The following is a 25,951-nucleotide window of genomic DNA, read 5'->3' as shown; positions in this document are numbered from 1 at the left end:
AGAAAATGATGCTGAAAACACCTGAATTTGAACATACTTTTGTCCATATAGCGTATGTAGATAGCAGTGAATGCTGAAATGAAATATGAAGATTCAATATTAAGTTACAGGTGAGCCCTGTTAGCCGAAAGCTCAGGGTTCAGTCCATTTAGTGCACTTTTTTGAGAGGGGATATCCTTAACACAGTCATTTCAGGTACACAGCTTAGGTTATAAGTGCAGAAGCCCAACCTAATTGTTTCCTTTTTCTGTTTTAAATCTTCTGTTTGTGATAGACAGCCAATCAGAATAAAGTAATATAAGAAGAACGAAGCTGAAAGATGAACAGAAGATGAGCTGAAGGTCAAAGGGCTAACAGAAGGTAAATAATGATTATTTTGATTTAAAAACCATGGAAATCTCCTCTAGTACAGCCCAAGAATAAAATTATGGAGTAGAAAATAACTGTAATATTTTCTTTTCAAAGGATTCCCTCATCCTGTCTTTATCTGGAGAATTTCAACACACAGGACTTTTATGAGTCAAAAAGGAATATTTTAGAACGTTTTATTTTATTTTTTAACTTTCAAGATGACAGTGTTGTAGAACACAGCAAGGTTTATATTCTCCACACCATATCCCTCAAGATCCAGATGGTTTAAAACAGCTTTACAAACACATCTGGCGAAGCAGGGGGAAAAGTCGGGGTTTGTTATTGTAGGACTCTTCACCACAGGGCTTATACTGTGCCAAAAAGCACTGAAGTGAAAAGGAAAGTGCAAACATATCAGGAAAGCTTTAAAAGCTTGCAGCTAGCTAAAGTGGGCCTTTATCAACACAGCTACATGAGCTATTAAAAAGAGCAGGACAGGACAGCACAGAGGAGAGACGCAGCACAAATGTGAAAAGTCATCTCGTACCTGGCTGGAGTGTCACTCTGGAGAATCCTCAATCAGCAGCATCTCAGTGTTTTTTAAGGCCAGTGTGTCAGAAACTAGCTATTAGGAAAACCACACACACACACACACACACACACACACACACACACACACACACACACACACAGAGCAATGTCGAGTCCAGACCAAAGACAAATTCAGAAACATATAAGCCAAGAAATGAAATATGACTAAGACAGAGCAAACCAGGTCAGGTCTCTGCAGTATGTCTTCATTTAAGAGACAGCAGAACATTATTTGAGCTTCATGCTTGACAGAGACGAAGATGAATGAAAAATGAAAAAAGCTAAAATAACCATTCGGAACACCATCCCCCCTGACATTAGCAAAATACCAGCAGGACTCATATGACAGCCATGTAAACAATTTCAGTGACTGACGACGTCAAGTTGTAAACGTCGTACAGAGGTTTAAGTGTCTGTGACTCCCTAAATGCATCAAAACATCACTGCCATTCTTGATAATGCATTCTTCTGAATTGCAGCAAACTGGAAGCACAAGTTACATTTTCTTTATTTTCCATATGGTTCTTAGCTTTCTGTGCTACGACAAATCCCTCAAAGCTACAAAAGAAGGAAGCTTAGGGTGTTAATGACCCTGTGATTCTCCCTGCCTTGTTCAAATTACACGAAAGCTTTCTGGGTACAACAGGACATCCCATGCGGTGACTGTGTGATTCACAAGTCTCAGACAGCTCTTCCTCTTTTTTTTTGTTGAAAAAAATTGCAACAGTTGTGAAAAAAAAATTCGTCAGTAAAGGCAGGGTATATGTGAGTAGTCCTGTGTGATGTAGTCATTTCATTACTTCAGTCTGACAACTATTTCTGGATAAAACAAAAAGAAACCAAAACTGAGCTCTTGGCCAGCTGCTGGGACAATCTAACCAGCAAATAGCTGTTTTAAATCATCAATTAAAAGTATTAATTGGCAGAATTAGTGAGCAAAAGTAGCTAAACTGTTTTGAGGCATTTATTTGGGCAGTTTAGAGAAGAAATGACACTTGGGAGAGACAGTGAATGACAACTAGAGGTGGCCGGGTCAGTCCAATGCTAGTACTGGTGTCAGATTGATAGTAGGAACAATATTTTGTTTCAGTCCTGAAACACTGAATTGTGTTAAATAAATTATTGTTTATAAATGAAAAAATATATACCTCATGCACATGTGCATTAGAAAAATGTCTGAATCTTTTTTGTGTTGACTGTCTGTCACCTCTATTTTATTTGCCCTATGGCACATTTAAACAACGGAAGTTGACCCAAAGAGGCAAGCACATTTACATTCCAGGTCTCCAACAGTTTCAAAAATATAGTAAAAGCTGAGAGGTGTGTTTTGATTGTGTAAAGTAGAAAGAAAAAAAAACTAAATAAAATCACAGTGATTTAGTGGTTTTTAAAATGGCTTCAGAATTTGCAAACTAATGATGATTCATCTCAAAAATCATGACACATTGCTCTCGCCGCTAAAAGCTGCCTTTACAGGTTAAAAATATCAGTATTGACAAAATTGGCCCTCTATTTACTTGGTCAGTAGGTAATTTTTTACGGCACTAAATTTGCAGTTTTGCACAGCACTAAGGACAGCTAAATGCCTGGGTGAAGACTACGACTACAACCATCAGTAAGGGACATACCTTTATTTTGAAATCCTAAACGTTGCGTTGCGCGTTTGTCGTAATTCCCACTTAGTCAAAGTGATTTAAACAAACTGCTACACTTTGCCACCCTACTTTTAAATATTTTTACCGGACTACACAAGACATCTGCCGTAATTTGCTTGTTTTGAAAATGAGTCGCAAAGAATAGCGCCGTGCGGCAGGGGGCGGGAGAGACCTTCAAAGCTAGGCACGCTGTATTAATTGAGGCTATTCGCTAGTACGCGAATAGCCTCAACTGGTTTATTAACAATCCCTGACTTCCAACGACGGATAGTTGACAGTGGAGGTTTACAACCGCCCTTCTGCAAACGTCACCTCAAGAACTTTTTAACGACGTGATTGGTCAGGTTACAGCACCATTGCCAAATATTTCCCATGACACTTGAAGGCAGCAACCGTGGAATCCTAATTGGAGTCAGATTTTGAGCTCGAGGAGTGGCTTCGACTTGTGCTTCCCGAGACACCAGAGTCATCTTCCTCCCAGATGGACGAGTGAGTAGTAACTCTACTGTAAACAACCCGGTGGAAAACAAAACAAACACTTTGGAAGATTTTTGACTTGACTATTTTCTTTACCGAGCTGGAGCCATGTTTGTGGTGTATTCGCGGACTTCACTTTGAGGTAGGTGAAAGAAACATCTGGGAAGTTTTGGTGTCGTTTGGTCGTGGTGGTTAATTTCTAGAAACAGTCGTTTACACATTTAAGGTAGCTTTAGTCTCTGTGAGACCTTCATACGTTTGGACTGTCACAATAGCTTCTATAACAAGTGACACCGTCTGCCGTTCAGTCAGACAGGGGGCATGTGAGGGCTTGCTCAGGTTTAACTGACTCATTTCCAGCTTTCTAATACAGAATTTCCTAAACATGACCAAGGCTGTGTCATGAGTTTAGGGAAGAAATGTAGCGTGAGCCAGTACACGGACCAAACAAATGGTAGCTTTAGGTGTTAAATCGTAGCACAAAAAAAACCCCCCAACAACAACAAAAATAAGTTTTGTTTTTTAAGTAGTGTATTGCTACAGCTTTGGCTACATGGTGAAACCCACTCAACTAGTTTAACATAAACAGTAATTACAGGGCAGGCAGCAGTTATGATGTTGAAGCTCAGTTTGCTATTTAAATAGGCTGCGACCCATTTTCCCATGTAGGGGTGGGTTTAAGTCTCTAATGATGGTTTCTGGTGAGCTTTCTTCAGGGGAAAAAGAAAGAAAGAAGCTGTTAGCACTTCAGAGAGCATCACTTAATTGGAGAGAGATTGGCTGGGCGTATTTCTATGGAAATTATTTTTGGATGTCACTTTGAGCTCTCTTTTTTTTCTTTTTTCTTTTTCTTTTTTAATGCATGGGTGAGTAAGAGGCTTCCAAAGAGCAGCGGTGGGGTGGTGCTTTCGTTTGTAGTTGTCCACACTTTCTTTGCAAAATGCAGCAAAATTAGGAGGACTTGTTGTGTCAGCTTTTTTTGTATTATGGGAAATTAAAAGCAGTGGGCTGGGTTTTTTTTTTTTCTTCTTTTTTTTAAGGATGTTTTAAAAAATATTTATCACTGGATCTTCAGCAGAGAGCTGTGGTTAAAGGCTATGGAGCTGCTGCAGGACTGCACATTGCTCTTATAATTCTTCAGAATTATAAAAATTCATATTTAAAGCAGCGTTTGACAAATGAGATCTAGATTTAGGCCAAACTGGGTGGAAAGTGAAAGAAAACTGGACTTATTTGGCTGCTCATTGTGATCAGTTTTGGTTTTACTGTGCCGCACTTCCTCCTGATTGTCATTTACTGTAATGGAACATTGCACATGTATAGTGCTTGATCTTGAATGTTTTCCAGTCAGCTGATTTTTTTTTTTTCTTCATTCTACTCTCAAGAAAATCTGATGGCTTTTTTTTCACCCCCTCTTCTTTTAAGCTTTAAAAAGTAAAATCTCAGTTTGACAGGTATTGCTAAAAGTGCGACGCAGAACCGACTTTTAAGTTTGCTCTCGATTGTTGGCAGACGTCATGGTCCCTGCATCGGAAACGACTTTCCCTTTGGGATCCGTGTGCACTGCAACACTGTCAAAACTTTAGAGCGCATGATGATGCTTTCACCCAAAAAAAGAGGGGGAAAAAGGAAAATGGTGCAGTCAGCTGGAGTGCCTTCTCTGAAAACAGTTCAGTCAGTGAATGAGGTCATAGGATAAATGGATCCATTCAGGCCAACAGGGAGGCAAACAAGCCTAGTACAGCTCAGTATGTGCAAAATAGGTCAAAAATCAAGAAAAAGAGCATCAACGGCAGCATGATCAGAAAGACAGGAGGTGTGAAACTAGTAGTTGGATTTCGAGTTTCTGTTTGGACACGGTCTTGGGAACTGGGCATGAGGAACATGAGCACTTTCTCATTGTTTTGAATGTGAAGGGATTTTTCTTGGCATACGATTGACACTGAGTAGGTGAACATCATTTTGAATGCAGTAGCGTGCCCATTGCATTGTGTGCACTGTTCATGACAAATCCCCAGTCATTTTTTAAGCATGAAAATCAAAGAGCATGCCACAGAGCAGTGGTACCCAATGCAAGCTCTTCCCCTTCGAGACAGTGTCTGTGTATTCTGTTTATTTACCACATATTGCAACTTGAGGAGAGATCGCTATTGCTTTGAACAAGTACGTGAACTGACAGCTTCCACAGAACTCCTGGCAGCGTGTGCAGCTATGAAAATAATTAAATTATAAAGCTCTGCTGATTCAATTGTCTCCCCATCTGTGTCTCGTCAAACACCCTTGATTGATTGTGTTAGTTTTTGCTTGTGAGTTGGTTTTTGTTTTTTTCTTTACATGTGTGCATGACAGTGAGTGTTTTCTCTTGCACCTCAGCTCTGGTTTCCAGATAAGAGGTGGGACAGAGATGGTGCGACAGCTGAACCCATGCATAGCAGCATGCGGGCGTTCTCCATGAATCTGTTGCATGTATATTTCGTGTCAGTTAGTTCCCAGTTTTTTCTTCAAAACAAAAAAAGCTTGGTTCACCTTGAGCCGAGGAGTTGACAGGAATACATAATGTGGTTCAGTCTCTGGCTCCTTATAGGACTGCTTGGCTGACTGTCATGTTTGGCAGCTTTGCTCTGCAATGTGCATACGACAGAGAGCATTTACTCCATGTGCGCCTCAGGTAGGCTTGTGTTTGCGTTTACTTAAACTGTGCCATGCTTTTGTGCCGTTCTCTCTGAATATAAAATCAGAGAGATTAGAAGAACACGACTGAAGAGTAATGGAATAATCCACATTATTTGGCGTGGAGTGATAAGAGCTGAAAATCTGAATGCTGACACGCGTAAGAGCTTCCATACTGAATGGCACAATTACCTCAATTTGAAGTTACAGCTAATTAAATGCTTTACTTTTTTTCCACAATAGTAGTAACAATAATAATACTACTACTAATAATAATAATTAACGAAAGAATCACTCACATTTGTATTTATCATTAGTTTATCTGCTAAGTTTGTGTCTGTGTCAGTAACATGAGACCTGATTGGCTAGCTGATGACAGATTCTGGATGGCCCACAGGAGGTCCTCCTGAGCCACGGTGTAAATATTTCATGGCAGGACCGAAATAGTTGTGAGAAAATGAACCTGATTACAAAGCTGTGCTGTCATGTTGTTGACTCTGACTCTCATGTTTAGCTCTGCATGTAACTGATATAGTATATGACATATATTTTGGGAAACGGCGTAGGGTAGAGACATAATTGAGCTGCATGCACAAGCCCAGTCAAACCGGTTTGCTACTGGCATATTTTCCTTTGAATGAATTCCATTCTGTGTGTTCGGCAACAGCTAGCATGCAGGTAAATAAGACAACCTGATAATGGAGATTTTCTTTTACTTTGAAGTCATAGCCATAGATGAGAAGTAGCAGGATAATAATTTATATATTATTATTTCTACATAAGTAACTCATAGCTAATTAGGAGAATTTTACTAATGCATTTTCTTGTCTAATACATTTCTACGTGCACCAACGTTCACCTCTTTGTATAACAATTGACCTGGCGTTTGGTCAGCTGAGGTGGTGGCTTTAAAGTCACATGGCTTGCTCTAGTGATCGTGGACAAGGATGAGGAAATGTCCACCCCAGAGGGCACTTTGGTCCAGCCTTCTTAATTCAGACAAGTGGATTTCTTCGGATCCGCAACAGCTGAGATACGAGAAGCTTTGGTTAAGGGATTGTGAAGGGGTGTGAATTTATTTTTGGCTTTCTGTACCTAATACATCTCTATGCTGTCCACTGTGGGATTTGCCAAAAGAAATCACAGAGAGTCATTCTAATAAAAGATGATGTGTCTTATTAAAATGAACACTATTGTCCAGGTAAAACATTTTTATATGTTAATAGTAGAATGTGTGTACATCCAGACTGCATGCTGCAGAATGATTATTTCATGTGGAGTCAAGCAAATAGCCTTAGGGTTCACTAGAGCCACTTAAAGTGACTATAATTACCTCGCAGGTCTGGCCTAATTGGAAGTGACACATACCATCAGGTGGATTAGATGTGCAGGTTACCAATGGCTAAGTGAGAAATATAACAATCATTTGAACATGCCAGCCTCGCGGACTGCTCTAACTTAAATCATATCAGCTCTGTAACAGCCTGCTGTTAATCCGTCTTCACCTAAACAAAAGGTCTCCCAGCCTTTCACCTGGCCATCGAGGTCGACGTGAACGCTGAGAGGATTAAGTCCTTTGTTTTGCTGCTACGAGTTAGCGGGGCGCACGCAGGGAAGGCGGCCTATCCGTGGGGGTTTTCTTTATTTCTTTGAAATTGAGACACCGTAGCTGTGTGCGTTATGTGTATGCACGCGAAGGTAGAGAAGATAAAGGGTGCAGTGCTGAACGAGCTGGGTTTGCTCCTGAGAGTCATTGAGAAGCTTGAAATGTCTGTCGTGTCAACTTGTCTCGAGTGCATCAGAAGGGGAAGAGGCGACAGGTATGTGAGCCAGGGTATTGGATTGTCACTTGTCTTTGACCGGGAGCAACAAAATGTCCAGTTACATGTCAGAAAGCATGTTAATATACAGGAAACACTGTGGTACTCTGAGGTCCTACATTGTACACATACGTCTCAACAGCTTACAGTTAGTGTTTTTGTGGAATTTAAAGTCTTCAACATATTGTAAACAATAAAGACATCCTTTTTTTTTAATGCATTAGTGCTTTAGTAAGAAAAGGTTTAGTTTATTTACATTACTTTTAACCTTTTGAAAGAACATCTCTGCTCTCTAGCTGAGATTAAATACTTCTATTCTTGTAACCAAAGTGTGCTCAAGTAGCCATGGAACATTCAGAAGAGGAAATGTCTAAGTTTAGAAAGTAAATGCAGCACATCACAGATGAAGATATATTAGTTTGTTTGTTTATTTATTTATTTTAATGAATCCTATGAAACCACATTTTGCCATTCATAAATTACTTGTTAATTCCTGAATGGAGCAACCTAACAAACCAAATAGTATTGCAGACAACACAGCAGAATGTGGGTTCATTTCCTCAGAGGGCTGAGGGGGTTGAGGGGGCGGGGGATAACTGGTATGGTCTCTTTGGGGGATGGGGTCACAAGCGTGCAAGGGTAATTATAAACCTGTGATTGTTATGATTAAAAAGAAATGCCTGCATGTGTGTGCTTTTCCTGTGGCAGACACACAAATTTTAACCCAGTTCATGAAAGTAAACCGCTTTGTTTTAATGCAGAGCAATATTGCTGTTCCTCCAAATTTAGTATCAATCAACAAGTCAAGTCATGTTAATGCTGTAGTTGTGAAACTGTTGCAGCCGTGCATGACTGGATTTGTTTTACAAATTTATTGTGCATTTGCTCATGACAGATTTTTTTTTTTCCCCTCTCGGTTTTGTTTCATTGACAGTTTTGAAGCTGAAAAAAGTAAAAGATGATTGAGAGTGCAAAAATGTTAGACCTTATTAGTTTAGCTAATGTCATGGTTAAATGTAAAGTACACGTTGTCATTTCAGGGTAAATGTGGCAGTTTAGGAGTTGGACAGGAAATGCTTGGTCCTATTTTGGAATTATAGTTGTTGGGTCTGGTTTCACAGACTGGAGGTTTTTTTTTGTTTTGTTTTGTTTTTCCTGCTTCTCATTTGGAGTTTCTCTTTCTTGTGTTGTGTGGTAATTCGACTGTTAAAAAGGGATCTCCACAGTGAGCCAGTGAGATGAGTTCATGTGTTAGTTGAGTGATCTAACCTCCAGGTTATTTGGCCCCGTTTCAAAACACAGATGATCTCTCCGCGGTGGCACTTTAGCTTATTTCTTTGTAGTAAAGGACATTCGTGCAATTTAAAAAGTGGTTGTTTCAGATTTTGCTTGAACAATTTGTCAATTTGTTGTTAAGTCACTTCAGAAAGGTTTTTGCTAAATGTGATCTGTTGAATAATTCAAACAACCAAAATGGAATTTTTGGCATCTTTTTTTTTTTTTCCCCCTCGCTGGCAGCAGATTCTCTTAAATGATAATTTTCTGCTCTTTTACATCATTTTTGAGTAGATGAATATTTTTTTCTAATATGCTAGGAAATTGATTGGTTAATCAAAACCTAGTCAAGAGTAATCCGTTTTACCGGTAGTAATTTGGAAGAAAAAAAAATCAGTACCGTACATTTGAATGGATGAGTGTGTCCACACTTATGTTCGGGACTGTGGACGTGACAGAGTATTGAGTTGTAGTTTTGTGGCTCAGCATGAGTAAGGGGGAAGGGGAGAATTATAACTGGTTTGTCATCCTTCTGATTTAGTAAGGTATTTCAGCCTTGTGATTAAACACACTGTGATTTCTCGCCTGGTCCCGCCTCCCTGCAGGATGGAGTCATCATGTCTGGACCTGGCTCTGGAAGGTGAGCGGCTCTGTAAGACCGGGGACTACCGAGCGGGTGTGTCCTTCTTTGAGTCTGCCATCCAGGTTGGAACAGAGGACCTCCAGATCCTCAGTGCCATCTACAGCCAGCTGGGAAATGCCTACTTTCACCTTCAAGAGTATAATAAAGCTCTGGAATACCATCGGCATGACCTCACACTCACCAGGTGAACATTTTTAAAATATGATTGTTAAACAAATCAACCTAATCTCTTCATTTTTAAGTCTTTTGAGTTGATTGTACAACTGTTTTGACCTTGGTCAGCCTACACACACACACGCGCACACACGTATAGTCTAACAATACATTCAGGATTAAGTGCTACAACTTTTTTTTTTTTTTAAATCACTATATCTCCCCTCCTTAATTAAACTGCTAAACTAGACTCCAGTGTATTACTGCTTGCAGCTGCAAATTACTTTCTTGCCTCTTGTGTTTTCTATCTAATACACATAAGGAATACACTGATATTCCAATCTAATTATTTCCTAATGCTTATTTTTTTTATTTATTTTTTTTAAATCTTCATTACAATCCCAGAACAATTGGAGATGAAGTTGGAGAGGCCAAAGCCAGTGGTAACCTTGGAAACACATTAAAGCTTTTAGGACGGTATGATGAAGCAGTGGTTTGCTGCCAAAGACATTTGGAAATCACGAGAGCCATATATGATAAGGTGGGTAATGTTTTATTTATTATTTCAACACAGGCGGAGCATCCCCCAGCTGTTTTTTATTTCAGCAACATAAGATTAAATTATTTTCACTGTTTTGTCATTTAGTCTGTGACTAAATTGCTCATATACTGTGATTACCATAAATGGATCCAAATTTGTTACAACTGTACCACGTAACGTGCTGTGGAGCCACAGAACACTTCGCGCACACGTGACGACTGCATTGACTCGGTGTACCAGCATCTAGAATAGTTCTGCAGGCTGCATGCAAGCACCAAAGTCTGGTGTCTGTGTATTTTAAGTATGTAATTACAGCGCCGGTCACTCTGGTTTCCGTCTGTGAAAATCTGTTGTGCGTGTTGTAGGTCGGGCAGGCTCGAGCGCTGTATAATTTCGGAAACGTTTACCACGCCAAGGGCAAGAGCATCTGCTGGAGCGGAGCAGAGCCAGGAGAGTTTTCAGAGGAGGCAAGGATAGCCCTGAGGAAAGCTGCGCAGTACTACGAGTGAGTTGGCATCACTGTTTACCTCTAAGCATTGATTTTGCTTTGTTTACTGCAAAGGTCCCAATGAGATATGACTAAGACACTGAACTGTGCCACGGTTGGAAGTTGCTTAAAAAATGAGCTTGCCAGAATGGATTAGATATAGAGCTTAAGACAGCTCTGAGGTGCTAGGGTGGTGTATGGTTTTTTGTAATAAAGTTGTTTAATAATCATTTCCATTGCCTCACATTTCACTGACTAACATCAATGTCTTTGCATCAGTGGCAGGCGATATTTATATAACTGAACAGTTTGGAGTGGCATTGAAACTGTTGTGTCCCATGCAGCTCTAATCAAAATTGTCATTTTTGATTGTTTGCTATTATTTCATTATGCAATGACCACCATGCACATGTAGACAAAGACGATTTGTAGAAAAAATGGTATGTAATCTTCCACTGATCCATTCAAATGATTTAAAAAAAACAACACACACACACACACACACACACACACACACAAAAAAATAAACTGTTGCTAAAGTTACTTAAGTTGTTGGGTGGTTGTGCTATCAAGATGTAGGTCATAAGATGGTCCATCAAGAGTTTTTTTTAAAGTAGCAGACAAGCTCCGATTGGCATTAAACCCAAGTCGAAGCAAATCTTCGTCTGGCTGTCCAGTGGCCGGCGCAGACTGATCAGTTTCTTGTTGACGACTAGAAAAACAAAAGGAAAAGTGTCTTTTTGTCAAATCTCAGTCAGTCATCACAGAATCACCCAGGAAACCTAAGACAACAGCCATGTGTTTCTGCCACAGTTTTCAATTATAAGTGAGCATTTTCTTGTTATTGTGAACAAAGAGCAAACCTGCACCTGGTGACGGAGCTAGGCGATCGAGCGGCCCAGGGTCGTACCTACGGGAACCTTGGAAACACTTACTATCTGCTAGGAGACTTTGAAAACGCAGTAGCTGCACATGAAAAGGTAGGTGCCGAAGTACTCACAACGCTCTTTGATGCTTGTTTAGGAGCTTGGCCAGTATTGTTATGATGCTTAACTCATTCTTTAATAAGATAAGAGTAACATGCACCCTTTTTATTCGATAGCGCCTTCTCATTGCTAAGGAGTTTGGGGATAGGTCTGCTGAGAGGAGGGCCCACTGCAACCTTGGCAATGCACACATATTCCTCAAACAGTTTGACGTGGCGGCCGGTCATTACAAGTGAGGCTCATCATCTTTCTCACTTCATTTGTGGCATGACAGAAAAAAAAGAATGCTGAAAGCGCACTTTTTACTTTTAGGGCTTCTCTTTGTTCTCCTCTTTGTACCATAAATGCTACATTAAAACCTTTTACACATGAACAGACAGCTATAAATGAGTTAGGTTTAAACTGATTCTTGTTCTCTAAGTGATTTACACTGGAGGATGAGTTCATCCCAGCAGCTTAGGAGGAGTTTTTTTGGCTGCACTTCCTCTCTAGTTTTTATGAGCAGCATAGTATTTTTTAATGACTTACTTACAGGAACACTGTCAAATGTTGTAACTTGTCAGTCTGTCATTCCAGCACTTCCTTGACATGGATGTCCTTGGAAAATGAGAACAAAGAGAACAGAAAAGAGCAGATAACAATCATTGTCCTGCACCCACCCTAGACATTCTTTGACCTTCCTCCTCTTCTCTTTCACCCTCAGGAGGACTTTGCAGCTGGCCAGGGTTTTGAAGGACAAGGCTGTGGAGGCTCAGGCCTGTTATAGTCTGGGAAACACCTACACGCTACTGCAGGACTATGAGAGAGCTATCGATTACCACCTCAAACATCTGGTCATTGCTCAGGATCTTAGCGACCGGTATACCACTGAAAGCCTTTTGTTGTTGTCAGCTTTGCTGCCAAACTGTCCTCAGAAGTGTAATCAGATTGTGCACTTAACATGTGGGTGGCCGCTGTGGTGTTAAAACAAACATCCAAAAGGAAAAAAGTCCCAAGGAGCAGCATTTACAGTCATTTCATGTTGTAATTGGTTAAGTGTTTATAGATGAGCTTTATATAAAGGCTCTGCAGGATATTTGGGAACAATGGTTATTTTATAATGTGCAAATGTTCTGTTGTTTTTTTTGTTCTTTTTTTTGAGGGGGGTTGATTTTCTTTTTAGCCTTGTAAAAAGATGTAAAAGGGTTTAAAATAGGCGGTGCTGAGTAAATCTTGTAGAATGTTTTTTGGGGGTTTTTTTAAACTAGCTGTCATTAATATGTGTAGATTTTAGCAAATTGTGCGTGGAAATGTTAAATACCCACTATTGTTGTGAAATACACATGAGCTAATTTTAGTCTCAGCTGTTGTAATTGCAGTGTGTGATAATCTGATGTATGACTACCCGTTATTGCATAATTTCACATGAAGTTACTCAGACTGTTCTGTCTTGCTGCAGCGTCGGTGAAGGAAGAGCTTACTGGAGTCTAGGAAATGCCCACACAGCCCTGGGGAATCATGAGCAAGCCATGCAGTTTGCTGAGAAACATCTAGAAATTGCCAAAGAGGTGACTGTTTACAGTTTTCCTGCTCTTTTAGGAGTTTTATCGGGCCACACCTCCATCTGCTGGTTGAGTAGGGAACAACAGGAAATAATTGCATATGTATTTGTAAAGCCAGATGTAGAAATAGAAATATATCGTATGCTCACAGTAAACTGTAATGTTGTCATTGGTGCAGACCGGAGATAAAAGTAGCGAGGCCACCGCCAGGATGAACTTGTCAGACCTACGGTTGGCTGTAGGCCTCAAGTCCAACCCAAACTTTCATCCCTTCCTCTTCGGCAACACCAATGCAAATAGCTCTGCTCTGACAGGATGCTACCAGGGTTACCCCAGCATACCAGGTAAATCTGGACTTTGTTAACCAGTTCATTTTTACACTTCTGCATGTGTGTAAATGTGCATGAACAAGAGTCGAGTCCTCTTTAACACCAAACCCATGCTGCTAAGATTTAGAAATCCATTTGCTTGTGTCCTGTAGCTTTATGCTGTGATGCTTCACTGAATCATTGTTTTTCCAGAAATGTGGCCACACTGGCTAATTTTTTTTAATTTTTGTTTCAGGGACCAAGTATGCATCCTTGAACAGAAGTAAAGAAGAGAACTTGGATTACAGTCCAATTTCCCCCAAAAGTCAAAGGGGAGATTTGCCGGCACACCCGGTACGTAAAACTAACTGTGCTCAGTCTTATTTCAAAACTGGCCATAACAAATGAAATGGTCCAAACTCCTGAGCTTTAAATTAGGCTAGCCAAATTTTTAGTTTTATTAGTTTTACTATATTCACTATTTTTAGGAGACAAAGTGGAACAGAGTAACAAAAAACAGCTGTTCTGACAATGAAAACACATTAAATACAAAAAAAAAAGAGTTAATTTTACATGAAAAATGGTTTGCAGAGAATGGTACTTTCTGCTCTGTTCACCCAGCCTGTGATAGGTAAAAAAAAAAAAGACTGATCTTGTAATTCTGTCAGTAAGAAAGTCGTATGTTCTGTGTGTTTTTATATATACAGGACTGGGGGGAAGATGCATTCTCTGGGTCTTCAAAAAACAACTCAATCAAGGCTTCCAGTAAGCTTTTCCCCTTCCCCTGGACAAAAAGCAAAAGGCAGAAGGATGACAAATCCTCTCTGGAAGACCAGCACAAAACCTGCACCAAGGACACGGAGCCTGAGCTGGAAGCACCAGTGCCTCAGAAGGTATGTGTAAGTTAAAGCAGGCAGAAAGACGTAACCCACTCAAAACATTCTTGGAATCCTCGCTGAGCTTCTGGTCAGTGATGATTCAGCCTAAAAGTTCAAAGTGAGCATGTAGCCTGTGACACAACCTCACGCAGATGCCTTCCCACAAAAGTGTTAATGCTGTGGGAGGAAGTTTCTGTGTAGCAGCATGGAGTCATAGTTTCTGTCTTATGTTCATTGTTGTTTTTCTTCCTACTGCTTCCAAGTACTTAAAGGGAAACGGTTTGTCTGTACAATACCGAGTCTGTTAAAATACAGGCCGTTTCAGATTTAAGTGAATTTGTAGCAAAATGTAACACTTGTAGTAATAAACTGTAAACTAGTGAATCTAAGCTTTTGTCCTCTGTGCCTGCAGCTGTCTTGGAGTATGTTGATATCATAAGACAAGAAAAATTGCTACACAAAAAAGGGGCTTTCTTTGTAAAAATCATCCACTCTGCTGCTAGTACAATTATCCCAAGTTGTGATTGGTCAGATGCTGCTAGCAGCACTCTGGGAAACCCTGGGCTAAGTTGCTGAGTTCATAACCAGTTATATGTAACTGCTTATCCTGATTCAAAGATATCCTATGTATGTTGAACTCTCTTTGTAGTACAGGACCCTCACCAGATGAAATTAGATGTGCCACCTCAGAGAATCTGTTGTATATTCAACTGCATCGCAGTTGGTGTAACAAACTGTGTGCACCAGATGAAGAAAGGCTGTGTTAACAAAGGGAGCTGAAAACCACTCAGGATACTTATCTTATTGTATTCATAGCTGTTTATAGTATATTGATGCATAAGTATCAGTAAACATCTACTCCACTCTCTGCCAGAGTGTAAAGGTTCATCTCTTGTCACACTTGCCTTTTAGTCAGTTTTAGTCAGCCTCTAAAATGTTGGAAAATAGAGAAAGTGTTCATCAAAATTTCCCAGAACACAAATGGCATCTTTATTAAAGTTATTTAATTTTCTGTCAAAGGTCAAATTAACTAATTGTTTTAGCTTTACTGTTTTGTTTGTTTGAGTACCTCCGTTATCTGCAGCGTTTTCTGTTGTTATTAAACCTGCTTCATTATTTATTTATAGATTTTTAATGTTTTTGTAGCCAGAAACACGGGACACTATCGGCGAGGACAGCTTTTTCGACGTCCTTTCTCGTTTCCAGGGCAACAGAATGGACGAGCAAAGGTGTACCCTGGATGGCAACAGCCATCTCCCTGCCCATCCCTCTCCCTCCTCCGTCCCACCTGTAGCTGAAAAGAAATGTGAGTCAGTCTTGTGTCCTTACTGATGTTCACGCCATATCTAAAAAGGTGCCAGGTAATATACGAGTGAACTACAGAGAAGGCACTCCCAGTGTTGGCGTATTGTGGTGTGAATGTCACAGAATTATCCTTTTACATGTTGAATGTTGCTTTTCCTCATGGCAGAGATGACCTTAAGTGATTCTCCACCCAAAAAGCTATATTTGTGGTTTTATCCTTTAGTGAGCACAGTGGCGTTTATGAGCCTTTTTGTTATCATTGCACTCGTCTGTAACGGCCATGAGTCCCAGCTTATCACACCCGACAGTCTCTATGAAGGGCAAATTCTTTTCAGCCAGCTTTCAAACCTCCGAGGAATATTTGAAGCGGCACACTTCATTTGGGTGGAGGATTGCTTTAAGATACTGCCCTCTTTTGACGTGTACAAAGTCAAGAGTAAATGTTGGGTTGAGTAGCTAATTGCCCAACTAACAGTTAACTCACTTCCATTGGTTACTCACACACATAATAATTATGTCTGTTTGTAGCTGTTTCAGAGCGCGAACGACTATACCAGGATCCTGGTCATTTCCTGGAGCTGCTGGCCAGCTCCCAAGCCCGCCGTCTGGACGACCAACGGGTCAGCATGACCCCTTTTCCTGGCTTACGTGTCAACACCTCCAACCAGCCTTGTACACCCTCCACCTCCAACACAGATCAAGTCCAGTCACAAGGTAAAGAATGCAAGGAAAAGCCCACTTTTATCCTTTCATTACTCCCCATAATATCACGTAAAGGGATTCTGGTTTTCTTCCTAGTCCCAGTCCCCACTGCAAATACTACTCGCACACCCTCCCTGTACGGTCGTCTCGAGGCCAGTTCTGAGCAGCCCGAGGGGGATGATGTCTTCTTCGACATGTTAGTCAAATGCCAGGTAAAGAAAATTCATTGCATCACGTCCTGCCTTGTACATGCCCTTAAAGTTTTCCATGTGATAACACTTAGATTCCGGGTCCATGAATTTAGGTCCCAGGAAGTAGCTTTGATAATTTGAACATGGTTGGATAATTCAGGATTATTTATACTAAACAAGAGACTGCTGTACACCGTCTTCTCATGCTGACTGTGCTCCAGGTTAAACAAGGCTTTGCCATTTCATTGAAAGTGCAGGGCAGTCCTTCTTAATTGGCACCATATTACCCAGTTCATTCCACGAAATATCCAAGACAAAAAGGGACTCATGTATGTACTTTTCAACCAAGTTGGGTATTTGAAAAGTGAGTTAATGTCTAGGTGTGATAGGCAGTGTAATGCAGTCAAGTGAGAATTTTCATGGGCTATGGCGTGGCAGGCCTCCCAGCCAAAACAATCTACTGGACCTCAGAATAGAAAATATTAGGCCACTCATTTCTAATTTTTATCAGTTTCCATGCTGCACCACTACCCTGGAAATGAGTTTCCTCACTTACCAGTTTCTGCTTTATGCCTAATAAAGTATAATCAGGGGTTAATCAATTCTGATACGTGCAAAGCATCACTAAACACTTCAGTTGGTATAATTTAACTCTCGATTGTGTTTTAGGGTTCCAGACTGAATGACCAGAGGTGTGCTGCTCCACCACCTACAACTAAAGCATCGACTGTTCCTGATGAGGATTTTTTCAGTCTCATCCTGCGTTCCCAATCCAACAGGATGGAGGAGCAACGGGTTCCACCTCCCTCTGGAGTAAACCAGTCCAAACTAGGCTGACGCTGACCAGCGGGGTTTTTTTTTTCATATTAAATGAAGTAACAAGCTCTGGCGTTTTGCTTTTGGGTTTGTTTGTTTTTTTGGGTTTTTTTTTTACATTTAAGGAGAGTTTGTAACCTGTAGGAATTCCTGCCTTTTTGGACTGCCCTGACTGATTTCCTGTGCGATCAGGAAGAATACAAAGCAATCCTGCGAGGAAGTCAAGCTCTCAAAACTGGCATCGTGACTTAAAAATCATGTGAAATTTATGATTACAAGACTTGGGAATTTATTTTATTGAAAGGTCACAACTTTTTTTCTTTTTTTTTTTAAATATTGGTGATGTCACTGGTTGGCTGCTTATATAAGAGACCTCTCTACCAGTGATGTCTGTTTACTCTGGAAGTTTGCATAAAGTCACTCCTGCAAACAGATGGTTGTAGTGGTCACTGGTGGCTGGATTATGTATTCCAAAATCATAAGCCAAAAAGAAAATAATGGATTTTGGCTTCGGTTTCAAGGCTTCAAGTTGGATGGCATATTCGATGAAAGGAAGATGCATTAAAGCAGCGTGGAGTGTGTGTGGTCTGTTTACAACTTCATTAAATGCAAGAATGGAACATCTTTGTTTGAATTGATCTCTGACCTCTCCAGCAGTAATTTGTCAAAGGAGCTCAACTCTTCTCTTGGGAAATAATCCACTGCTACAGCACCGTGGAGCCATATACAATATCTGCTTGCGGATATTGCTTTTAAAGACACAAAAGACTTAATTATTTTACTGTGCTGACAGATGTATGGGTTGTCTTATTACCGTGAAATGAAATGGGATTTTTTTTTTTTTTTTTTAATTGTAACAAGATTTTACAGAGGATTAACTAATGTGAAGGGTAAAATGCTACAATATTAGCTTTTATACTAATACCTTCTCCTGATGATGGGGAAATAAAATCATTTAATACACATTTCAACTTATTCATTGAACCTTGATTTATTACCTAGAATTTGCAACTTCCAGTATGACGTGCTTGATTTAAAAACAACATTTTCATACAGTGTTCATATGAAACTAGGAGAAGTGCATCACAGTGCTTCACTTCTAACCAGATGGGTTCAGTCAGGTTAAAAAAATCCCTGTAGCTGACTATAACAGGATAAAGTGCACATTAATTATAATTTTTAATGCGTTTCCACAATGAAATCATGTCACGCCTCTGAAGTCAGCCTCTCTTGAGTTCGATACTTCCTGCATCTGAAAGGAAGGTGGGGGGAGAGTCTCTGTTACAAAAATATGACCAATTTTCACTTGCACCTCAAGTTTAATTACCAACAGACATCTCTAGTAAGCGGTGCAATATCAACTAAAGAGCAAAGAAGTGCTGTAGAGCAGAAGTCTGGATTTACCTGTTGTTGAAGCAGTTTAGGAAACAGCTATTGTTCTTGTCAAGTCTGTATGCCCCAGAGTTTGGCAGGTCTTTACATTCTGACAAGAATCTCTGCAGCTCTGATGTTGGGGTTCCACTCTGCTGCTGTTGCTAAATGATGCAAGTCGGAGAGTGACAGTAGATACAGAGTGCATGCTTGTTAAGCGTTTCAGACACCATTTCAACTATTAAGGCTTTCTCAGAAACCTTTTGTTAGACCTGCGCTTAAAACTTTCTTCTGCAGCATTCAAAGCAGAATGTGCATTTAAAAAACACAAAAACCAATGACAGAGTTAGTAGAAAGGTAGCAATACCTTGATGGTGTCATAGGTGTCAGTGATGAGTGTGATGAAAAGGCTGAGGATCATGTAGATAAAGAGTGACACGAAGGTGTAGAGGTAGACCCTGCTGAACATCCACACCAGGCTGTTCTTCTGCTGCATGTTCTTAAAAGTGGGAAACATGTCGTCTCCATTGATCAGCGAGAACAGACACTCTGACACAGTGTTCAACGTCCGGAACTGCAAAGACATTTACAGAGCACCACGTTAATTTTTTTCCCCCACTGCATTGATTTTAAAAAAGTTAATTTGGCCTCAGTAAAGTAAAGCAGGCCTTTTTTGTGTTAAGTACAATGCTTGTTACCTTCTCATGATACGGGCCTAGGACAATCCAGCCACAAAAACAGTAACTCAGGTAAATGATTCCCGCGCAGCAGATGAAACGAATAACATTTGGGAAAGCTGCCCGGAGTGTCAGGATGAGGATCTGGAAATGAACACATGGTAATGCATCTAAAAAACACATGTGCAAAAGTGTGTGAATCATTCTCTCTTCGAGAATATCTTCAGGTTTACTGGGTCTAGTTTTCCCACAACTGGCCATTCAGAGACCTTAAAGTATTCTGAGGTCCTATTAAGCTTTAGTCTTTCACACACTGCCGTTATGCACAAAGACAATAAGAAAAGCTGCATCTTCTTTTCAGACCTATGAACAAATGTTTCTAATTATTTAACCCTTTCTAATGAATAAAAAAGGATTTTATACATGTTTAATCATGTCTAGAGATCTATTAAAACAAAAAATCTACTACTGTGTGACAGATTTACATTATACTTCTTGAAGTATCCCATATAACGGATCACCCCCATCCAGACAAACATGGTGCCTGTGCCAAGGAAGATGCTGCACACATCATAGCTGGTGAGCACCTGGAAGGAAAAAAAACATGAATGATGAACTCAAAAAAATACTTGTAGTATCAAACAGAAAATAATAACGGCTAGCACAATTGAAATGACGAACTTACTAAAATGTTATTACCTTTGTTTGGATCGCTATCTTGAGAAGGGAACCAATGATAGTCAGTGTGTCGCTGACGATAATAAGGATATACCAGCTGTTCACAAACTCTAACTTGTCAGACCACGACAGCTCTTTGCTGAAGTGTTTCCTGCAGTAACGGCTGTACTCCTGTTTAAAAGAAGAAACGTGGGTTGTAATTTGAATCACTAAAGAGAATTAATCACTACAGGTTTTTGTTTGTGATCTAAACGCAAGCACGTAAAAAACTAATAACCAGAATAATGAAGATCAGATGATATTTGAACTGGATATTATTAGTTCTGAGAATGAGATATTATGATAACATATGTAGGGAGAATTTGAAGGAAATGAACAGGTGACACAGAAAGGTGGACACAATGTTCCCTTTGGGTCGTAGTTTTGGTACTGAAGAGTGGTGAGAAAAGTGTTTATGCAGGACATTATCAAGTCAAAGTTGAGCTGAACTTCGGCCATAAGAAAATTTCATCTTCATCTTTATCATTTTCTTCAAGTCAAGCTCAGCTGTAATCCCAGCAATTCAGCTGATCTCAGTTCCAGCCCACATCAACTGATATAGCACATTTCTACAAATCCAACTGGCTATGAAATACAGAGACTGCTTGTTACAGTCAGTTGGATTAAGTGGAATTTCTGGTACAGCGGGGGTAGTGCGTTCACAGTCTAGGGATGTCCTGGCTACCTGCAGAGAGCTCTGTTATCGATGGAGGTACAGAGTATGTGGTACAACTGGTCTGTGAGCTGCTTTTGCCTGTGCTGTTGTTGGGCCGTCAGTCAGCCGTGGAAAAGAGCAAATTTTCCGCGACCTGAAGTGTTAGAACAATGAAAAGTGGCCACTGCGTGATAAACGCATGTACCATCTGCTTAAAGCACAGGTGGGATTTTGGCGGAGTGCATGCACGATGGGTGAAAACCCCTCTCTGCTCCATGTCTGAACAGAAATGTGCATGCAGACAGACACATTTGCGGGGACTGTAAATTCTGCTTTAACCTGTACACAGCCCGTGTGCATGTGCAACCTGCTTTGCACCCACCTCTTATATCCTACCTCCCCCCTTTTCATCTTGCATCTGACTTAATGTCGTATCCATTTTCCCTGATGACTGCTCTGCTCTGTTCTGGAGCTTTCTTTCCACTGCTCTCCTTGTCTCTGTCTTTCTGTGTCTGCTCACTGGAGGGTGGAGAGGTTGCAGAATACAGCTAGCTACTAGCTAGATACTCATTTTCCTGCCACAATAGTCATAAAGCTATATAAAAAAAAACTAAAAAGAAATACTTTTTAAGTATAGACAAGTGTTACTCATCTAACCCAAAGTAAAAACTGACAACGGCAAGCTCTTATCTGCCGTTATACTACAGAATAATTGTTTTTTTAGTAAAAGCTGCACTAGGCTGAAAAAAAAAATCCTGCAGTTGTCCCCTCTCTGTCCTAAGCCCCTCCTACCAGCTGAGCTCAGGCAGAAGCAAATACTTTGTATGAGCTAAGATAAGTCTGATTTGACTTCAGCAAGGATTAAAATCCCACTCACCCAGACACAAGTCCTCTGCTTAACCCACCCAACTGCTTAAGCTGCCACATCCAACTTCCTCTATAGACTTTCAGGACCCTAATCTGCTCTCTGATTGGCCAATATTACTCCCACTTCACTTCACTAGATCCCTTCACTTGAATTACAATATCTTTTTTTTCCAATGATGCCAAAAACATGTTGCCGAGCCTAGTCAGATGTAGAATCAGCTGTGAGCGTTCTCTTGCACTTGTGTACACAAAAATGTATCAGACAATCACAGCCTGTTTTAGGTCTGAGCAAAAGCAACCGCTTTGTTTTACTCACGAGCTGCAGCTGAATCCCAGTGATCACCGAGCGCGTGCACAGGGCGAAGGAGATGATGCACATTATAATGATGAGGCAGTCAAACAGCACAGTCAGGTATATGCTTCTACCATCTGAAAGAGGACAGGAATTCAAAATTTTCATCAAAATTAAAAAAAGAAAATCTCCAACCAGATGATTTGTACAAACTAGAATCTGCTCATCTAACTTACATGCTCCAGTTACTTTCCATTGCCTGCATTCATTGATGTCTACTTCGTTTTCCAAATCAACCTTTATCTGGCCACTGTGAGCTTGGTTGTTGAAAGTGATCTGTTAACCAAACAGTCGTATTTGGAGAAGAGGAAAGAGTAAGCACTCCAGTCTTAAAGCCACACTTGATAGCCAAGCATTTATCTGCCTGGCCTCAAAGATAACATTCATTATATAAACAGCAACTGCTGTGTAACTAAACTGCTCTAATTTGTTTACCCGAATGAACTTCAGAAATAAAGACTCTCTATACTTTGTTTAGGTACAGAGTCACAAGTAGTAACTGTCACGGTGAAGGGTTAGCGTTAGTGATACAACACATCAGATACATCGTATAACTGCTAGTAAGAGTCAAAGTCTGACGTGATCCACTCATGCTCACGGAGCCACGAAGACAAGTCAAATGACATACGATAAGAGTGAAGTCGTAGCAATCTGGCAGCTCTCGATGTCTCACTGTCTGCAAATTTATTGCCTTGAGAACAAATGTAATCTTGACAGATATTAACCTGGAAGACAGAGCAGGCACATGAGCTGACAGGAGGATTTAAATGCATATACAGCAACAACAGCGAGGGAACAAAGTCAAAGAAAACATCGAATGTTTTTTCCGTACCTTATGAAATCCAATTTAAAATGTGGAAGCGCTTCGTGTACTGGCTGGGGATAAACTCTGAGGCACTCTAGTAGAGACAGGCCACAACACAGACAGAAATTAACAAAATAAACCCATTAGACCTAATTGGATTTTTTTATTTTTATATCTGATTCCATTGTCTATAAATTAAACAAAGTCAAATGTGTTTTCCTTTTTATGCTGTTCAAAGCTTCCACTGTTTATTTCTCAAAACCACCTTCATGACTTTGTGTCCTGGAGCTTTTCCAGCGGTGCTGAAGGAGTTACCAAAAGTGCTGAGCACTTGTTGGCTGCCTTTCCTTCACTTCACGGTCCAACTCATTCCAATCCCAAACATCAGTTAGGTTTGGATTTCAGTGAAGGCCAAAGGTATTGATGCAGCCCTCAATCATGGCGCCAATCGGTCAAACACTCATTACAGAGCCTGGAGGCATGCTTTTGTACTGGGGAAATACTTCAGGAGGCTGAGGTAGTCAAAGTGTTACCTTGAAAACAAAATAAGCCACCAGCAGCTCCTTGATAAATTATCCTCCATACATTTTACCTGACCTAATGCCCATTTACTGTGCTTCTTGGACAGATAACATCTCCTGTTATTAGTCTTTCTCAGAGGTTTCTTTGGAGCAATTTGCAATTTGTGCAGGCTTCATCAACTAATCTGAGGTGCTGTTAAGTGATGAGATTACTTTAAAGGTGCAGTGTGTAAAATCTCACCACTAGATGTCAGTAGACTGCAGATTACAGTCAACTGAATTCTGTGTTCTTACTACTTCCAATTCCAGTGCATAATCCATGCTACAGTGGCAGCTGTAGGATAAGTGACTCTGGCTGCCATTCCTCTGTAGTGAGTGTAGTCGTTTAGTCCACTGTTTATCTTAGCTGTCAATATGTGTCAGTTATATATTTACTCTGGAAGAGGCTTTAGTTAGTTAGTTTTCTATAAGGCAAACCCAAACATCACCACGTGACTACTTCATGAAGCTGGTTAGGTTAAAATGAAGGCACTGTTGTGCAAAGTTTATCATTTTTGCTAACAGTGTCAACATCATTCTTTGTAGTTTCAGCACCTTATTTTTTCTACACTTTAGATAATTAGATATATAAATAGATATAATTTTATATTATTACAAATTGCAAAAATCTTTGAGTCCTTGTTTGAGTCACAGTGTCCAATCTTTCAGTTGGCTTATGTGTAAATCAGTGTATTTTAGCAATACTGTTATGAGTCTTTCCTGTAAATATTAATCATGCTTACCAGTGTCCACATGAGCATCAATTTCAAAGGTCTCATTTGAAGGGTAGATGGTCCCGTTCCTGTAGAACTCCTGACACAGTAACAGCGGGGTGTAGACACTGTGCTTTTCCTCATATTCATGATTGCTTAATGTGATGTTGTGCAGAAGCCGATACTGAAAATGAACAGTAGAAAAAGGTAGTTGACATTTTGCTAACATTTTACCACAGGAGGTTTATGTAACCGCCATGTTATTTAAAAACACATTTACTATATGAGCCATAATCAACACAACTAAAATACTGGTTCATGCGACATGACCAAAGTCCAATCCCATGACACGCTTAGCCTGTAAGACGCTTGGACATACGAGGATACAGAATTGTAAAATTCCAGCAATAATTAACAATAACTAAGGCACATGTAAAGCTGTGTTTTCAAACAACCAAAGTAAACCCATTTCACAGCTTCTTAGTTTATTTTCTTATTTATAGATAAGTTTTAGTCACCTGTTGAATGACGTACTCAATGTGATCATAAACATCCGCCTGTCTGTAAAGAGCATACGGAGCTATGCCTCCGTCCACATAGTCTTTCAAGAAGAGGTTCTTGAACGTCATCAGATTTTCATCCTTGAAAGTGACAACCATCTGGTTGCTTAGCCCAAATAAAACCAGCTGCAGTAGGGAAAAATTATAATATAAATCTTATAAATTATAAGTCTTATAAGGACAGTAGATCACAATAAAATGAACTGATCATAATTGTTTGGATCATGTTTGAGAATACCGTGTACCTGGATGGTAATAATGGCGATTTTGATGATCTGCAGTATGAGTTTCCATGGTTTACGTCCACGAGCGTGGTATTTCTCGCAGGGGTTCATGAAGTAATACTTGATCTTCCTCCTGAGGCGCTCCACTTTTGCCACGTCTTGCAGACACTGGTGGTGCTGGTCCTCCCAAGAAGAGGGGTCATTGGTCTCACGCACATCATACAAGTCACCGGACTCCTCCATATCTAGAGTTACTGACATCTGGGTGATATGCATGCAAGCTCCTTTATGAGTGTGTTTGTGTATAGTTTAGAGTTCATTTTATACTTCAGATACATGATGAATATTTTTAATGTGCTATACGGGATTAAATGCAGATTGTAACATTTTTGTCCAGCCTAGTGCTATTCATGAAAACTTAAAAGAATTAAAACACAGGCTGGGAAATAAATACTAGTCTTGATTTTTGTTTTGTTGATCCTTAAGAATGAAGAACAAACCAACATACTTGCCACAAGCTGAATGCATAGCTCTAGCTTTCACGTGATTAATGACTAGCTAACAGCTGACTGGGAAGGAAGGAAGAAAGGAAGGCAGTGACTTCTAGCTTACTTGTACTGCTGAATAATACAGACAGCTCAGGTTTACAGTCACGGTCGCCTTCCAGCATTGCGGGAACATGTCAGCTATTCATTACTCCTCGTGAAGGAGTGAACTCATACCCCGTAGATCCGGGAAAACAGTACATAACGTACATTAACAGATACTTACCGATATCCCGAAACAGGTTAATCAACTTGTAATTGCATCCCAACGCTGCGGATCCAACGACGCGCACTCGGCGTCAAAATTAATATATTCCTCTCAATTAAAAATCATAATTAAAACTGTTGCTTTGATTAGACAATCGCGAGTGACCTCACTGACTTCGACTGAACTTCTAAAGCACCAGACTTGTCTTTCCGGTAAACTCCTTTAACTATGTAAAATACCCAGGTAACTTTTAACCACTTCGCGAAGCCTCGTTGAGCTGGAATGTGATTAGCTCGTGCGAATGCCA

At 40.2% G+C, this 25,951-nt stretch overlaps 2 protein-coding genes across 6 annotated transcripts; one reads left to right on the top strand and one right to left on the bottom strand.

The window, feature by feature from the left end:
- The first annotated feature begins 2,834 nt into the window (after positions 1 to 2,834).
- On the top strand, positions 2,835 to 18,010 carry LOC309691848 (G-protein-signaling modulator 2-like). Of its 3 annotated transcripts, XM_082509825.1 has the most exons (16): positions 2,835 to 3,086; positions 3,175 to 3,216; positions 9,445 to 9,666; positions 10,041 to 10,176; positions 10,542 to 10,681; positions 11,520 to 11,643; positions 11,766 to 11,881; positions 12,353 to 12,508; positions 13,088 to 13,196; positions 13,369 to 13,534; positions 13,755 to 13,852; positions 14,206 to 14,391; positions 15,523 to 15,682; positions 16,210 to 16,395; positions 16,480 to 16,595; positions 17,244 to 18,010. In XM_082509825.1, exons 1-16 carry the CDS (start codon positions 3,079 to 3,081, stop codon positions 17,409 to 17,411), a joined length of 2,133 nt encoding a protein of 710 aa, XP_082365951.1. In that variant the 5' UTR covers positions 2,835 to 3,078; the 3' UTR covers positions 17,412 to 18,010. The 3 variants fall into 3 exon arrangements, with proteins under 3 accessions (XP_082365951.1, XP_082365952.1, XP_082365950.1); XM_082509826.1 differs by lacking the exon at positions 3,175 to 3,216; XM_082509824.1 differs by lacking the exons at positions 2,835 to 3,086; positions 3,175 to 3,216 and adding an exon at positions 7,316 to 7,564.
- A 386-nt stretch (positions 18,011 to 18,396) lies between these two features.
- On the bottom strand, positions 18,397 to 25,949 carry mcoln3b (mucolipin TRP cation channel 3b). 3 transcript variants are annotated; one of them, XM_082509827.1, is made up of 14 exons: positions 25,663 to 25,949; positions 24,913 to 25,152; positions 24,626 to 24,793; positions 24,138 to 24,291; positions 22,862 to 22,928; positions 22,628 to 22,754; positions 22,206 to 22,305; positions 21,994 to 22,106; positions 20,138 to 20,287; positions 19,924 to 20,025; positions 19,460 to 19,582; positions 19,129 to 19,335; positions 18,795 to 18,925; positions 18,397 to 18,642 (listed from the first exon to the last, which is right to left on the bottom strand). In XM_082509827.1, exons 2-14 carry the CDS (start codon positions 25,150 to 25,152, stop codon positions 18,597 to 18,599), a joined length of 1,728 nt encoding a protein of 575 aa, XP_082365953.1. In that variant the 5' UTR covers positions 25,663 to 25,949; the 3' UTR covers positions 18,397 to 18,596. The 3 variants fall into 3 exon arrangements, with proteins under 3 accessions (XP_082365953.1, XP_082365954.1, XP_082365955.1); XM_082509828.1 differs by having other exon boundaries at positions 24,913 to 25,136; XM_082509829.1 differs by having other exon boundaries at positions 18,402 to 18,642; positions 22,658 to 22,754; positions 25,663 to 25,946.
- Positions 25,950 to 25,951: the final 2 nt, after the last annotated feature.

The sequence above is a fragment of the Aulonocara stuartgranti genome, assembly GCF_965226115.1.
Source record: "Aulonocara stuartgranti genome assembly, chromosome: 17".
Taxonomy (NCBI): Eukaryota; Metazoa; Chordata; class Actinopteri; order Cichliformes; family Cichlidae; genus Aulonocara; species Aulonocara stuartgranti.
Note: the sequence above shows the minus strand (reverse complement) of the source record. Positions and strands in the feature narration are given on the sequence as shown.

Excerpts from the sequence above, each read along its gene's own strand:
- LOC309691848 (XM_082509824.1), top strand. The coding sequence starts at position 7,425 with ATGTGTATGCACGCGAAGGTAGAGAAGATAAAGGGTGCAGTGCTGAAC. Across the intron at positions 14,392-15,522 it reads AAGCACCAGTGCCTCAGAAG|CCAGAAACACGGGACACTAT; the intron begins GTATGTGTAAGT and ends ATGTTTTTGTAG. Across the intron at positions 16,396-16,479 it reads AGATCAAGTCCAGTCACAAG|TCCCAGTCCCCACTGCAAAT; the intron begins GTAAAGAATGCA and ends TTTTCTTCCTAG.
- mcoln3b (XM_082509827.1), bottom strand. The coding sequence starts at position 25,152 with ATGTCAGTAACTCTAGATATGGAGGAGTCCGGTGACTTGTATGATGTG. Across the intron at positions 24,794-24,912 it reads TCGCCATTATTACCATCCAG|CTGGTTTTATTTGGGCTAAG; the intron begins GTACACGGTATT and ends TCCCTACTGCAG. Across the intron at positions 22,755-22,861 it reads TTTAAATTGGATTTCATAAG|GTTAATATCTGTCAAGATTA; the intron begins GTACGGAAAAAA and ends TCTGTCTTCCAG.